Source organism: Galeopterus variegatus, unplaced genomic scaffold (genome assembly GCF_000696425.1).
Source record: "Galeopterus variegatus unplaced genomic scaffold, G_variegatus-3.0.2 Scaffold1598, whole genome shotgun sequence".
Lineage (NCBI taxonomy): Eukaryota > Metazoa > Chordata > Mammalia > Dermoptera > Cynocephalidae > Galeopterus > Galeopterus variegatus.
In genome coordinates, this window is record NW_007727709.1 from 251,952 (window position 1) to 268,089 (window position 16,138).

General features: G+C 50.6%; 1 protein-coding gene across 2 annotated transcripts; it reads right to left on the reverse strand.

The window, feature by feature from the left end:
- Positions 1-544: 544 nt before the first annotated feature.
- HYOU1 (hypoxia up-regulated 1) lies at positions 545-12,309 on the reverse strand. Of its 2 annotated transcripts, none has more exons than XM_008577899.1 (26): positions 12,263-12,309; positions 11,204-11,301; positions 10,890-10,983; positions 10,631-10,709; positions 10,324-10,478; positions 10,118-10,194; positions 9,625-9,806; positions 9,269-9,384; positions 7,803-7,995; positions 7,465-7,599; positions 7,245-7,327; positions 6,998-7,130; positions 6,642-6,829; positions 6,232-6,370; positions 5,640-5,700; positions 5,416-5,495; positions 4,844-5,029; positions 4,428-4,600; positions 4,215-4,302; positions 3,983-4,105; positions 3,677-3,810; positions 3,464-3,548; positions 2,600-2,840; positions 2,455-2,505; positions 2,155-2,205; positions 545-2,025 (listed from the first exon to the last, which is right to left on the reverse strand). In XM_008577899.1, the coding sequence occupies exons 2-26, from the start codon at positions 11,292-11,294 to the stop codon at positions 1,964-1,966; spliced, it is 3,000 nt and encodes a 999-aa protein (XP_008576121.1). In that variant the 5' UTR covers positions 11,295-11,301; positions 12,263-12,309; the 3' UTR covers positions 545-1,963. The 2 variants fall into 2 exon arrangements, with proteins under 2 accessions (XP_008576121.1, XP_008576120.1); XM_008577898.1 differs by lacking the exon at positions 12,263-12,309 and adding an exon at positions 11,913-12,075 and having other exon boundaries at positions 2,155-2,208.
- Positions 12,310-16,138: the final 3,829 nt, after the last annotated feature.

Here is a 16,138-nt window from a genome sequence, read left to right on the forward strand (position 1 = left end):
ACTTCATGGTCATTAAATATTCAACTACCCACACATGTAAATGATTAGTGAGAACAGAGATCCTCTTTTGGTAAAATGTGGATGTATCTCAAATGATGAACAACCTGAATTAACTGTGGTACAAATGGTGAATCTCTAGCAACACGTTCTTGTGGAAGAGTAGAAAGAGCAAGGGCTAATGGGTCAGAACTGATTTCGGATCCTAGCTGAAGCACTTAACACTCATTCCTTGGACCAATTACTGAACCTCAATGAACTGCCAACTTCTATTTGTAAAATGGGATTACCTTAAAGACGGACGTTACCTATAAATGCATGGGATGCAGGGGTCCAAATAATGTCAGGGGAAAAATAAAACCAAGATTTTGTTCCCATAAATTACATATACAAATCTCAACTAAGTCCAAAATTCCAAAATGTTAATTGTTTGGTGGTGGCATTATAGCTAATTTTATTACTCAAACTTCTATTTCCTAAATTTTCTATACTAAACATGCATTATTTATGTTTGGGAAATACACATTTAAAAAAGTCACAGCACAAAAACTGTAGAAAAGAATATTTTATTGAAAGTTTCTCAATTAACAATGGAGCAAAGTACAATTTGACTCAAACCTGTCCAACCAGCCTCAACTGCTAATGAAAGAATTCAAACAAAGAGTGGAAGGGGTGGGGGTGGGGGTTAGGACCCTTAGGTCTCATCTCTGCCAATGTGGCAAAAAAAAAAAAAAAAAAAAGACAAAATGACTGACACAACCAGGTTCGCCCTTGTTCTGGAGCTGGGGCAGCAGCCCTAGCTCCTGCAACATACGGAATACTGGAGGACAGGCTCCCTAGGCTTTGCATGGTGGGTGAGGGGCCCCCATCCTAGCAGAGCAATGCATGTGAGGAAGGCCAGCCCCTGATCTACTTCCTTCACCCACAAGGCCCGTCTCAAAGTGTGAGGTGGCAGTTTTACATTCACACCTTGGTCTCTCCTTCTCCCAGGGTCTTGGGATAGGGGCTCACAGTAGAAAGCACATTTTGGTCAGCCCAGGAGTTAATGAGGTGAGGGGAAGGCTCAAGCTGGGAGGACAGCAGGAGAGGGGGCAGGTTGTCACAGGACCCTGGGGACCAGGTTACAGGGAAGATGCAGATTTTGACAGTGCTTGCAGGATGCTGGCATCCCATGCCAACCACTTCACACAGCGTTCCTGGGACCAACAGCCCACAGGTGGGAGATCTGGGGCTTTCACATATCTCACTCCCTGGAGTGGCAGTGGATTCCCTTTTTCACTTTCTCCCTGCCTTCTCCGGCCACTAGGGGCAGTATATGTGGGTAGGAATATTTCAGATTTACTCCAGCCAGTCCAGATGGAAGGGCTTTGGGCGAGGGGCAGAGGACTCCCCGACTTGCGCCAGGAAGCCCAGGAAACCAGTGGGAAGAGCAGATGGAGGGGGTGCCCATGGGGGAGGGGCGGGATTTCAAAGGAAACAGATCTTGGAGGGAGAATAGGCACTCAGAAACCAAACCTGGTAACCAAGGCTCTATAGACACTGGCCCAAAAAGGATTTCATGGTGGAAGAAAGGAGGGAAAGAAGGACGGCCAGAGAAGTCTGGAAACTCTCCAATATCCCAGGACATCCTTCCCACTACCGGGTCTCAGTCCATCATTCTCTCACCTACCCACAAAAGAATTAAGACACAATAGTGATTTTTCCCAAATTTAGGGCCTGGATGGGTAGGGAACCAGGGGGTGGGACTGGGGAAAGAACAGTTTCAGTTTTTAACCACAGAGCTACTCCAGAAGGAACTGATGAGCTGTCCCTTCCCTCCCCTTCTCCACACCTCCAATCTCAGGTGAGAGAAAAGGAACTTGAACCCCTGAGGGCAGGACCACCCCCTCCCCTGACCCTCAATGTTTAATAAATAGAGGTGGTAGGAGAAGGGGGTGGAGATGAATAGGGACATGTAAGGTGGGGGTTATAGTTCATCATTCTTCAAAGGTCGCTTCTGTCCCGTCAGTGGCTCCTCCTGTTCAGGTTCTGCGGGGAGTTGGGGAAAGCAGAGGAAGGGCAGCAGGTGAAACAGAGGTAAGTGGCCCTAGCACTCTGCAGATAACTGTCCCTCGGCCCCCATCAGGCTTCCCAGCACACCTCCAGCTCTGCCCTCACCTGCTCCAGGACCGCCTAACTCCAGAGGCTCGGTGTCTACTGGTTCAGATCCTGCTTTTTGGAAGGAATATGTTAGTCTATGCAGAAAGGAGGAAGAGGCTACCAGAGGGGTTGGCAAACTTTTTCTGTAAGAAGCCAGCCAGTAAATACTTTACAATGTGTGGACTACATTTGATCTTTGCATTTTTTTTTTAAACACTCTCAGCTCCTGGGCCACCCAGAAACAGGCCCTGCCTGCCAGTTTGCCTACCCCTGGACTAACGCAATGTCCATTTCTCAACCACAGTTTCCCCAACTCACCAGGCACTACTTTCTCAGGTTCTAAAATGGGCTTTGTATCTTCAGTCTGGCCTGGAGGGAAACCAGGAGTGAGATGTAGTCCCAGAAGGGAAAGGAGGCCTTCTCCTTGCCCACTAGAACCTGGAGACAGGCACCCTTTCCTCACCTGCTGGAAGGATGACCTTCTCCCCCTGGTCACTGGTACTGGCATTGAGGGGAGGCTCTGCCCGGGTCCCATTCTTGTCCTTGGGCCGGGGCCGGGGCTTAGCAAACTTGGCCTTATTGAGCAGATACTGCACCTCACGGTCCAAGGCCATCATCTTGGCCTCGATGTCTTTTGAGAGCAACACAGGCTTCTCAGTGGCAGGAAGCTTGGCCTGCTCGGCCATAGTTGCGTTCTTCCAGGCCTGTGGGTGAGGCCAGGATAGGCTCAGAGTTAGTCGTGGATAGAGCAGAGGTCCCTATTGTAGATGGAATCATACCTCAACCAGCCTCAGGCTCTTCTCTGACTGCAAGTCACTGCCACCCCTGATGTCAGCCCCACAGGGTGAGCAGACTCCTCCAAAGGACATTCAAGGCTCTCCACAAAGGAGTCCTCAACTATACATTTTGGGCTTATGTCCTGTTCCTCTGGAGTGACTACAACTGAATGAACCCCGATTATTCCTTTCTTGCCTCTCCACTTCCTAGCTTGGGCTCAAAAAGAGTCCCCACCCTCCAAACAGCTCCTGCTTCACATGACATGCCACTCTACCCATCCAAACCCTGGCCCATTTTCTGAGCCCGGCTTCTCACAGCAACTTTCTCTAACTTCACAGGTATGGGCTCTGTTGCTCCTCCAGTCCAATGACTCTTATGGCTATGACCCTTGCCTGGGACCAATCAAACGTGGGCTCCCATACAAACATCTTTTGCCTTCCCAATGAGATGCTAAGCCAGGAGGCAGAGGCTGCTGTGTCCATCTCCCCGCCTCTCAGGATGGTGCACGGTGGCAGCTATGTATCCAGTTAAGTATTTACACAGTGATTACCCAGGTCTCATTGATGACTTTCTCTAACGTGGTCATCTCCACCTCAGTGAAGATCTGGTCCATTTCTGGGATGAGCCGGGCTCCCCTGGAAGCCAGAGAGGAGACAATCAGCCCAGGAGGAAGAGGGGCCTTGGGTGGGTGTAACAGGAAGCTGACAGGAATGAGAGTCAGTGGCCTTGGCAGGACAGAATAAAGAGCACAGGGACCGCTCACTTGAGGAACATGCTGGAATGGTTGAGGAGGTTATCGAGGGCAGACAGCCGTTCCGGCCACTTCTTGCGCTCTTCCACCCGGAAAAACAGCCCTTGGCACAGCTTCCGCAGCTCAGCCAGCTTCTCCTTCAACATCTGATGGAGGCAGGATCGGGCAGAGGGGTTGAAGGGATGAGAGCAGAGTGTGGGCATCAGCCCAATGTCCTTCTTTACAGCCCTGCAGCCCAGCTCTCCTCACTGTCTCTGATCCCAGGGGAGGAAGGAGAGAGCTCTCGTGCCACCCGCCATGTCCTGGGAGGACCCTCACCACTGTGGTGGCCCCAAAGCCCTCGTCCTCCAGCCAGGTGGACGTGGTGCTGAGTTTCTGAGAGATCTCCTCCCGCTGTTCCTCGGTGGACACTTCCTGGTACTCCGCATGGTACAGCTTGTCCTGGGAAGACACACAAACTCATGTATGCAGTGAGCCTGAGGGCAAGGCTCACAGAGCCACCCCCCCATACAAGTTCCAGGGCGGGGACGCTGCCTCCTAGCCTACTGACCTGGGTCTCAAAGATGAAAGCTTCTAAGCTATTGGCGGCTTTCTCCCGTTCCTGCTTCTCTAGGTCTCGGAGTGTCAGGTCTTGAAGTCTGTGGGACGAAGAGGCAGGGAAGAGGGAGAGGGCGGGTAGAACCTGGCCCTGGTTAGATGGCTCTCTCCCTCCCAGGGGTGCTATTCCACACCCTGCCCATCATACACACACACACAGTCTTACTTCTGCACTGAACGAGCCATCTCATCCTCTAGCAAGTCAGGCAGGTCCAGAACCACCAGCTCCACCCCGATCTCCTCTACCATTTTCTGCTTCCGGGCAGGCTTCTGCTGCTTCTCCTCCTCTGTGGCTGGAGGGATGCCCTCGGGCCCGGCCTCCCCCTTCGCACTTGGTTTCTGGGTAGGAAGAGTAGGGTATGTCAGGAAAAGCCTAGGCCATTCTACATTCGTGAGCTAACCGGCTACTCCTATATGGGATCCGAACTTGTGGCCTTGGTGTTGTCAGCACCGCACTCTCCCGAGTGAGCCACGGGCCGGCCCCAAAGGCCATTCTACATTCTCCATGGGGCAAGGAACAAAGTAGGCATCCACTCCCTTCACCTCTGGGTCCACACCGGCCTTACTCTGCCCACAGCTCACCTGGGCCTCAGACTTGTCCCCGTTTTCTTTTTCTGCAACCTTTTCTCCCTCAGGGACTGCATCACCCTTAGACTCAGAAGGTGGGGACTGAGAAGGATCCTCCACGGGGGCCTCAGCTTCCTCCTTGACCTCTGCTTGCTCCCCAGGCTCGTCCTTGCTCCCTTCAGCAGGGCTCTCCTCCTCCTCCTGGGAAATGATCACAGGCACCCCGCAGGTAACAATCACCAGCAGAACCCAAGGATAAGGCCTGGTCTCAGTCGTGCCAGATCCCTTTGGCTCTGCTTTGAAGGCGTTTACCACTTAGGACACAGCTTGCGGGCAGACAGATGACAACTGTATGGCAATGGACACAGTGGGCAGTCTGGCTGGACAAAGGAGAGCGTGTGGAGATGGAAGAAACGGGCCTTGGGAGCTCTGGTACAGGGAACAGCTCAGAGTTGAGAGGAATCTGAGGAGGGCATGGCTACCTCCCATGGGCTGACAGGGAAGGGGCGGCCCACTGAACCCCAGGTGGCTAGCATGCCACCCCACATGCTGTGCTCCACACTCCTCTGGCTCCATCCTGAGCTTACCTGGACAGTATCAGTACCATTCTCTTTGGCATCTGGTGTGGTACCACCTCCAAACAGGCTGGAAATGGTGTTGCCAAGTTCTAGGGGAAAGAAAGCCCAAAGACTCAAAAGGGACCACAGCAGTGACTCCACCTCCTGGCCCAAAAGCAATGCCCTGTCCACCGCCCCAGAAGGCACACAAGTACATCCTCTCTCTCATTCACATGTGCATATGCTCATCTTACTGGTGAGAGTAGACTCCTCTTCTGGGCTGTCCTCCACCAATGTCTCAAATACAGACTCCACCTTAAAACACATTCAAAATGAAGAAGCACACGCTAACCCACATCTTCTCTACAAACGTCCTGCCACAGTGGGTGTCAGCACATGCACTGCTACCCAACTCGTAGCTGTGCTGGCCTATTCTCTTGCCTGCCTGTTCTAAGGACTCCTGGATGGTCACCCTTCCACCCTTTGATTATGAGTCCTTTGAGAACAGAATCATAGCTCCTCTTTTCAACTCAGAGCCCCCCACTTTCCACTCAATAATTAGATGGCCCATTATTTCCTAAAATATGTTCTAAAACATATTAACTTCCAGAACTGGTCTTCAAAAATGTGTTCAACCATTTTACATTCCTTCTAAGAAACTTACAAGGTCAATAAGCATTAATAGGCTAAGAGGAGGCCTGCACCAGGTCTCTGGTTGACTGTTTGGAGCCAAGATTTACGTGACTCTAAAATCTTTTTGTTTTCATATTCTAACACCATATGGAACCTGCTCTGGAAAAGGCTTGGGGCCCTTGCCCTGCACATGGGGTCTCCTTTTGCTCTCACCCTGTCTAGAGTGAGCACACCACTCTCGTCCAGGTTGAAGTGAGCCTTGATGCCCTTGGACTCATGGTCGGGATACTTCTTGAAGCTCTCACCCACACCTTTCAGCTTCACTGTGGTCAGATTCTGGGAGCCAAATACCCTAGGTGGGAAGGAAAGAGGAGTTCAAGGAGACCCACTCAACCTACCTCTAACTCAGCTTCCCGGCACGAGATGTCAGAGCCCTCCCCAAGGTCAAGAGAATGGAAACAGTGATGGAAGCACTTGCCGAGCATTGCTTATAACCTAACCTAACCCCACTCCGCATTTCAGCCCTGCATGCCGCACATCCTCCCTCCCCTTCAATCCTCAGGTCATCTGGCAGCCACATCTCCCCCTCCCCAGAGCTCCCATCCTGCCCCCCCGCCCCTCACCGAAGATCCTCAGGCCCCAGGAAGCCCAGGTCACCGTAGTTGATGTGGAAGTTGAAATCATGGCTGTAGCGGTTAAAGGTGATGACTTTGCGTTGAGGGTAAGGCCCCATCCGGGAGAAGAGTACACGTTTATTGTGCTTCAGGCTACGAACCCCAGGCTCCTCCTCTACCTCCCTTGTGAACTCCACCTACACAGCAGGCAGAGAGAAGCCCCATTGGAGAACCAGAGCAGGTTCTGGGGTAAGGATGGGGATGAGAGGATATCCCTTGGCAGAAAAATAAAGGGACAGGCTAGAGCAGAAGGGGAGATCCCACGGTAAAAGGAGCTTGGCACCTTATGAGACAGGCTTACTCACCAGGATGGGGTAGACCACTGCATCTCGCACTACAAATGGCTTCACCTTGAAGGCTTTGCTGAGTGCAGCTGCCTGGTACACAGCCCCCATGGCGGCCGCTTCATCTGCGTTGATGTTCTTTCCTAGCTCCTCCCTAGGACAGTCCCAAACTTCAGTACTGTTCATCCTGGAGCACCCAGCCAGGGTTCTGTCCCCTCAGCCCTGCCCCAGGCAGAACCAGGCCCCATGCCCCAGCCCCCATACTCACTTGCCCACGGCCTTCAGCAGCACCTCCTGAACTTTGGGGACCCGAGTGGCCCCACCCACAAGGATGACCTGCTCAATCTCGTCCTGCGTAGGGGGAAAGAATGTGAGGTGGGACAGCACGCAATTAACTCTCCTCCTCAGTGCTGACTCTTCCCTTGATGTCCCATGTGTTTCCTCCCCCATGCCCCATCGGGCACACCCACCTCCCCCTACCCTCTCACCAAACTCATTTCGGCACTCTGGAGGGCCTGCTGTACAGGCCCAGGCACCCGCTCAAACAGGTCTGCACACAACTCCTCAAACTCCACTCGAGTCACTTTTGCCTTGAAGTCGACATCGTCCATCAGGCCCTCGATCTGGGGGAGGATGAGGAGTGTCAGGGAGTTCTTGCTCAGGTCCTGCTCTCTGGGTGGTCAGGACAGAAACCAACGGAACAGGACTTTGGGAGGACGCCAGGGGGCATGCGCCATGCCAGGCACACACAGCCCAGCTCCAAATGGCAGGCTCCTCCACCCTCAAGTTGGGGCAAGTTTGCCCTCAACTAGCCACATGTGGGCACCTGTGCCATGTGGTCCGCATTGGCACTCAGGACGGTTTTGAGCCGATTAGCCTCACGTAACAGCTTGGCCATGGCACGTGGGTTCTCCCGCACATCCTTTGCTCTCTGGCCCTTGCGCTGCTCATTGAACAGCTTAGCCAGGTGCTCACGCAGTCGGAGCTCCATCTCCAGGCCCCCCAGGGTACGGTCAAACCTGTTTGGGAACAGGAGCAAGGAAAAGTGTGAGGAACACAAAGTGTCCTTCCATCTGCACAGGAGCCTAACTCTCATCTCCATCTGGCACAGGGTGGACTCACTCTGCCCTCAACTCCCCATAGCACAGCTGACACCCCACAGAGATAGTTCATCTATGCACTCATTCAACAGTACTTACTGAGCATCAACTATGTACCTGTCTCTGGGAATACAAATGTGGGTTGAGGGGAGGGATAGACAGGGTTCCTGCTGCCAAAGACTTCATAATCTAGCAAATAACCACATACATGTGAAATTGTAAGCACCCTGTTTGTTATAAAGGGAGAAGTAGACATTACTAACAGAATACACGTGGGAAGTTTGAACTATTTAGGGATGTTAAGGAAAGTTTCTTTGAAGAAGTGATGCTTGAACTGAAATCTGAAGAATGAATTAGAGTCAACTAGGTGAAAAGGAGAAGAAAGAACATTCTAGACAGAAAGAACAGTAAAGACACAGAATTGGGAGAGAGCACAGCAAGTTCCAAAGGAGGGCAAGTACTGCAAAGCTCCAAGAGCAAGAGGCTGGGGCCAGAGACAAGCCGTGGGAGGCAGAGCTGGGACAGGCACAGGTACAGTTCTGGAACCACTGAAGGGTTTTTAAGGAAACAGGTTGCAATCAGCTTGATATTTGAAAAAGAAATTTCCGGCTGTAATACAAAGAAAGAACTGAAAGGAAACAACACTGGAAGTAGGGAGATCTGTTTTAACTCTGCAAGTAAAGGCCAACAGTAGCTTAGACTAGAGTGGTTATAGTAAGGACAGACAGAAAAAGAAACGAGACAATGAGAGTGTTGAGTTATTCAAGTGGAAATGACAAGACTGCAAAAAAATGATTGAATCTGGCCCCCCATAACACTGCCTGTAATTTTTTTTTTTTTGGCTGTTGGCCAGTTCGGGGATCTGAACCCTTGACCCTGGTATTGTAACAACGCATTCTAACCAAATGAGCTAACCAGCCAGCCCTGAATCTGACACCCTATAAATGGCTGCAGCCTCATGGGTCTCCTTAGAATAAGTTCAGGAAGTTCTCTGCCTTTCAGTCTTCCCAAACTGTCCTCCCTTTCTTTCCAGCTTCCTCCAACTCTTTGTGAGTAGTCCCCCAGGGTGACGGATGCGTTAACCAGGACAGTATTCCTGAAGGGAGCGGGAAAGTGAAGCAGTTGCCCCTCCAAGAACAAACCCCTGACCCAAGGTTCTTAACAAGAAGCCCTCCTCCCAGCACCCACTTACCCTACGCCCCGGATCTGCAGCTGTGGCTGCATGCCGGCTTCTTTAGTCTTCACAGTCTGGTAAGTCACAACGGTACAAACAGTGCTGCCTGAGCCCATGTCATAGAACATAACATTCTGCAGAGACATCAAGGCAACTGTCACAGGAACCTTACCAAACTCCACGGTGCCTACCTTTCTGCCTCCAAGGGGCTGCTCGACTCTCAACATAAAGCTGAACAGCTCCAACAGGGGCTGAGAGAAGGCTACTGCTGCATTTTGCCAAGGGCTGGCCATGTAAACAAGATGCAAAATAAGCCGAATGGCCTTAATGCTCAGACTCAGCCACCCTGCAGGGAGGAGGCCTCCCTGGCTCACCTGGGCAGTGGTGTTGATATCTTTCCTGCGGAAGACACCATAGCTGAGGGCGGTGGCGGTGTTGTCATTGATGAGCTGCAGCACTTTGAGGCCAGCCATGCGAGCAGCCTGCAGCACTGCTCGGCGCTCGGCCTGGTTGAAGAATGCTGGCACGGTGATTACTGCATCCTTGATGGGCTGCTCTACAGAGGACAACAGAACAGGATCCCACCAGCTCCATACCTTAGATGAGGGTTTCCAACCTTGGTACTACTGATATTTTGGGCCAGATAATTTTTTGTCGTGGGGGCTGTCCTGTGCACTGTGGGATATTATGTAGCATCCCTCACCTCTACCCACCAGATGCCAGGGGCATTTCCACAGTTGTGACAACCAAATATGTCTTCAGACATTACACCAAATGTTTCCAATTGCCAAAATTGCTCTCGTTTGAGAATCACTGCTTTAAATCCTGGGGATTCTGGCCACCACTGGCCCCGCCTTGGCCACTCACCTGCAAAATCTTCAGCCAGGGAACGGGAGTAATTAAGAACCATGCCCAGTACTTCCTCAGGTGAGAACTGCAGCTGCCTGGGTGTGGGGAAGAGGGAGTACTTGGAGGCAAAGAAAGCTAGGCATTAAGGCGGGACAATCATAAACACATACCCATGAGAAGCCCAGCAAGGCTGGTGAGCCTGCCTTCCCCAACAGAACACTCACGGGCTGATCTGGAAGTACACAGTCTGCCTCTGTGGGTCAAAGCTTAGCTCGTGCTCTGGGAAACGGGCCCGGTAAAGGGTCACATGGGGGTTATCTGCTTGCTTCCCCAGGAGATGCTGGAAGTAACGCAGGGTAGCCTTTGGATTCTTGATGGCCTGAGAGGAGGTAAAGTAACAGAGTGTTAGGCTCCCAACCCCGCCATCACCTACCTCTTACACCAGAGATTGACAAGGAAATAGATTCTGGGGACTACATCTTATCTTCTCTTTTCTGCCCACCACTCTGGGAAGGGGGCCTGCTAGCTCACCATGCCTGCTGCACTGTCTCCAAAGAATCTTTCATTTTCTTTCAGGGTTACAGTCACTGGAGTTTTCCTCCGGGATTCCCTAAGGAAAAGAGATGTTGGGCCCAGGTGCCTGCAGCAGGGTATGGACTCAGGAGCCTTGACACTCCACATACAATTAACCACTTAGACACCAAAGTCTGTTGTGGACACTCTGAAACACACACCCTCTTGGAGCCTAGACTCTCTCATTCCCCACCCTTGACACTGGGGCCACCCTTACTTGTTCAAGACAATTTCCATGGGCACTCCAGGTTTGACGATGGCCACCTTCATGGATTCGCTGCCCAGATCCACAGACATCACTGCCAGCGTGTCTGAAGAGAAAACAGGTTTGTCAATTAGCCTCCCTTCCCCTTCCTTCTTGAGGCCCCTCTAACCAAAGCATACTACTTTCCACGGAGAAAGGAAGATAGCAAAAGACAAAGTACAAAGCTTGGGTCCCACAACTCAAGAGGAGTCTAACCAGGAGCCTTACGCTCCCTCCACACCACGTCTCATTCATTCTTCTTTTGATCTCTCTGCTAGGGTACGTACCACTCAGCGCCAACAGATCTGCCAAGAGCACAGTCATCAAGGCCCAACAGGCTGGCCTCCTTGGCCTCTGCCTCCTGACTGTGGCTGCCATTGTGCTCCTGGGGGACGAGGAAAAAAAACACTTGTCACTGGATGCCCTGAGTGAAGGAGACAGAACCTCATCCCAAAACAGAGAAGCTGTAAGATTAATACCTCCTCCATTCTCACCTAGGGCAGACCAGCCTACATCCCATTCCCTCCTCTCCCTCCTGATGAGTACCACTCACTCTCTAATCATCCCCAGAAGTGCCCATACAAAGGTCCAAGCGAAATAGCATGGGTCCTCGGCTCCACCACATCCCTAAACAGGCGGTAGCAGGACCGGAGGAAGGAGACCAGACCCTTCCATCCACTGCACAGGCAGTAAATGCGCACCGTCTCACTGTGCCTGCTGTCAGACACCTAGGGTGCGGCCAGGGTTCCCCGCCCAGGCCTCAACTACCTCCCACACCTGAAGATCCCCCGCTGGCTGGGCCTGGACGGGAACTGGGAGGTGATGACGTCGGAGGTGGCTCAGATGGAAGAAGGGCCTGTCTCCTCCTCCGCATCCCTGCGGGTTGTCCCGCCCACTCCCCTTCCCCATTCCCGCTGCCCACACAGACGCTGTGCCGGAGCGGTAAGGTTCCTCCCCGGGAAGGTATCGAGTGCCCAGTGTTCACCTAATCCTCACCTGACGAAGGCGGCGGCTCCCGTTCCCGGAAACAGGTCCCGGCCCACCCTAGCGCGTAGGGGCGGCCCGGGGACCGAGTTGTGGGGCCCACGGAGGGGGCCCCAGTGCACCGGAGTCCGAGCGGCCCTCACTCCCGCTACCGCCCCGCCCCCGGAGCTAGCACGCTGCCTCCCCTAGGAGGGGTGGCCGGCCCGCATCTCCATCCCCACCCTGCTACCTCTTGTCTCCGCTCCTGTGGCCCAGCGCTGGGACAAACGCGGCGCGGACGTACCCACGAGGCCGGCAGCGCCCCCCGACCCGCGCCCTTCACAACTCCCCACGGTTTGCAAACTGTTACATTAGCCACCAACCTCTCGGCGGCGTCTCGCGCACCAGCCGGCCCCGGACGCGGCGCGAGCTCATTGGCGCCTCCGCCGCCCGGCCCTGCGCCGCGAGCCCGGTCCCGCCCCCACCGCCCCGGCGCGCGCTTCCATTGGGCCACGTCCGAGGCCCGCCCCCCCCTCTGACTCCGGCCCCGCCCCGGAGGCGGCGGAGGGGCCAGTGCACCAGTTGGGGTGAAGCCACAGCTCATGGCGGGATTGGACCACGTCAGCCGTCCGGCGCGTTTCTCTCCCTTCTCCCCAGCGCTGCGGGACCTTTTCCGGCCTGGGTGCTGGGTGTTTCACTGCCGGGGCTCGGGAATGACCCCTTCTGGAGCAAGTCAGGCGCACGTTCAGTCCCGCACTCGGACCTCTTCTTCTGGTGACCTGGGTAGCCCCGCTGAGGAGAGGGAATGACGGGCATCCCTAACGAAGCCACGCGGAAGAGGCGCTAGCTTGCTGGTTGGCACGGAGGTGCACTAGGCTTTGGATAGACATCAGACAACGGCTGCGCTTCGAGCTTAGCCCACCTCCCCAGCCCCGTTTCATTGAGGAAACTTAAAGTCATAAAAAAAGATGTTCGCTGCTGGGTGGAGATAACAGTATATTAGTGGCAGACCTTGGCCTGGACGCCTTAGCCTAAGCCCTATTTGTATGAGGAAGAATATTCCAAACTGTAAAGCGCCACACACAATCCATGTTTATCTCTAAGGTTATAATTGGTTGAGCATATGTGCACCACCTATTTCTGTTCCACTGAATCTTGTTCGCCTTCCCTTCAACTGCTCCTAAGAATTAAAGCACTTCACTACTTTCTGTGTTACTTTATAGCCCGGTAGAAATATGCGGAGTGCTTGGAAAGCGCACTCTTTTTAAATGTGGATGGAAATCCGTCGCCTATTTTCTCTCCCTCTAAATCGATGCCTGGCTTCCCTTCACAGAAGGCTCTCTTGAAGGCCCTGGCTGTCAAGGCCAGGGTTTTGTGAAGCTTGAGCTCATTTAAGGAACTCCGTCTCTTTCTCCACGTTTTTCGTGATGCTTAGGTGGAGAAGAGAGTAGTCAGCTGTAAAAGATAAACCTACTAGCAGTACCAGGAAGAGGTCTATCGTTCTCCGTTTTTGTTTTTTTTTCTTAAAGATGACCAGTAAGGAGATCTTAACCCTTGACTTGGTGTTGTCAGCACCACGCTCACCCAGTGAGCCATCCCTATATGGGATCTGAACCCACGGCCCTGGTGCTATCAGCACCGCACTCTCCTGAGTGAGCCACGGGCCAGCCCTATCGTTCTTCGTTTTAAGAATAGTTTATTGTTCAAGTAATACAGAAATTGGTAGAAATAAAGAGAAATTCTCTTAAAATTTTAACAGTTACACAAATAATACACAAATATAATCTTGGAAAAATTTATTCTAGATAAAGCTAAATTCCCTTGACCCCAACTGCAACCTCCCACTCTCTCCTCTGGAGCTAACTGCTATTAGTGGGTTGTGTAACCTTCCAGGCCTTCTCCTCTGCATTTACACAAATATACGTCTCTCTAGAAACATATAGCCTTTATCTTTTTTGAAACCATAGAATGTTATACAATTATATTATTTTCGATTTTTTTTAAACTAATAATAAATCATGGAGCATTTTTCATGTCAGTCAATGATTCACCTCATTATTATTTTACTGCTGTAGAACGTTCTATAGCATGGAGTTTGCATAGCATGATGATGGACGTATAAGTTGTCAGTTCAATTCCACAGAAAAAGATTTTGTTTCTCAACAATTGACTCTACTTCTGGCCAACTATCTAGTTGATTCTTTCCATCTGTTTCAAACAGAGCATACATTTCAACATTTATTGGTCCTCTGTGATATGTGAGCTCTGTGCTACGGAGAAGTCACAATCTGTTGGGAAACAAATATGTTTGTGGTTTCATACACTTATTAAATCCTATTGGATGACCATATAGTGGAAGACTATGAGAGTTGGTCTCCCCTGCTCCTAAGAGAGCTCTCACTTCCCGAAAATCCTTGGAGGGAATATGGCTTTTACTTTTTTAAATTTTATTCTTTTTTTTTGTGGCTGACCGATACAGGGATCCAAACCCTTGACCTTCTTGTTACAAGGCTGAGCTCTAACCAACTGAGTTAATTGGCCAGCCCTTTATTTTTATTTTTATTGGAGCATGGTTTTACTGCAGCTACAGTTCTCAACCTGGGTATCTGTCCCCCCAGGAGGTGCAGCAGGTGCAAGGCCTCTGGGGAGTCACCTGTTTTGTTCTCTGACCAGACAGGAGAACAGTGTTTTACAAGAACAAGTGAAATGATAGTGTTTCACAAGTTATGCATCAATGGGAAAATTTTAATGTAAAAACCTGATTTAGATTGACCTAGTCAGGTGAATTCATTAGTTCTTATCCAGAATAACATGTTAATGACATCCGAAGACTACATCCCTTCCCCAGCACTGAGCAGAAACCCAAGGGAAGAAAGGTGCTGTCTTGCAGGACATGTGCCAAACCGATGGAAGATTAAAATGAACACATTGGTGAGGGCATGTGCACACATTATAAACCATGCAAATTACAAGATGGGCTGAGGGCAATGTTGATCAGGGAGAACATCCTGGGCCAGGAGAATTTTTAAAAATTAGTTGTCACTCGGCTACCCCATTCATTCTTAAGTTTATATCTAAGAAATGCATACATATATTCACCAAGAAACTGTGGGAAACAGCTTTATTCATAACAGCCCCAAGTTAAAAACTACCCAAATTCCCCTAAACAGTTGATACATAAATTGTGGTAGAGTCACCCAATGGAATTCTATACAGCAATAAGAATGGATGGTTTACTCTTGCATGGGACAACTTAAATGAATTCCATAAACATAACATTCAGTGAAAGAAGCCAAGAGTACATACTGTATGATTTCGCTTACATAAAGATTAAAAGCAGGCAAAACTAATAGAAGTCAGGATGGTGCTTACCCTTGTGGTGAGGTAGTGTTTAGAAGAGGACATAAGGCAGGCTTCTGGGGTGCTGGCAATGTTCTCATTGCTGGTTGCAATGGGGTGTTCACTTTGTGGAATTTCAGTGGGCCATAGTATGTAACGTTTCTGTATGTGTGTTATACTTAAATAAAAATTTTTTAAATTATTATTATTTTTGTGTGTGTGGCTGGCCAGTATGCGGATCCAAACTCTTAAACTTGATGTCACCAGCATCACACTCTCCCAACTGAGTCACTGGCTAGCCCGAAATTATTTTTGCTTTGTTTTTTGTTTTTGGCGGCTGGCTGGTACAGGGGTTTGAACCCTTGACCTTGTCATTATAACACTGTGCTGTAATCAAGTGAGTAACTGGTCAACCCAACAACGTTTTTTAGAATTACAAAAGAAATATGTGGTTATTGAAGAAAACTGGAGGAACAACAACAAAATGAAGAAAAAGCGCCCACGATTCCATTTTCAAGATTAAATCACATTTAGCATTACGATGTGTATCAATCTATGCATATTCTTTTTTTTTTTTTAGTGAAGTGGATAGTGTTTTTTTTTCTATTGAAGCATAATTGATTATGCATATTTTGGGGGTACAGTGTTGACTATCATTATTTGTGTACAATATGTGATGATCAAATTATTATTAGCATATTTATTATTACAAATCATAATTATTCTTCATGCCTCTTACCCAGTTTCTCCCAACTCCCGTATACGCACACTTTAAATTTTAATGGAGATAAGATTTTATGACCAAAGGCTGGCCCGTGGCTCACTCGGTAGAGTGCGGTGCTGATAACACCAAAGCCACGGGTTCGGATCCTATATAGGGATGGCCGGTTTGCTCACTGGCTGAGCGTGGTGCTGACAAC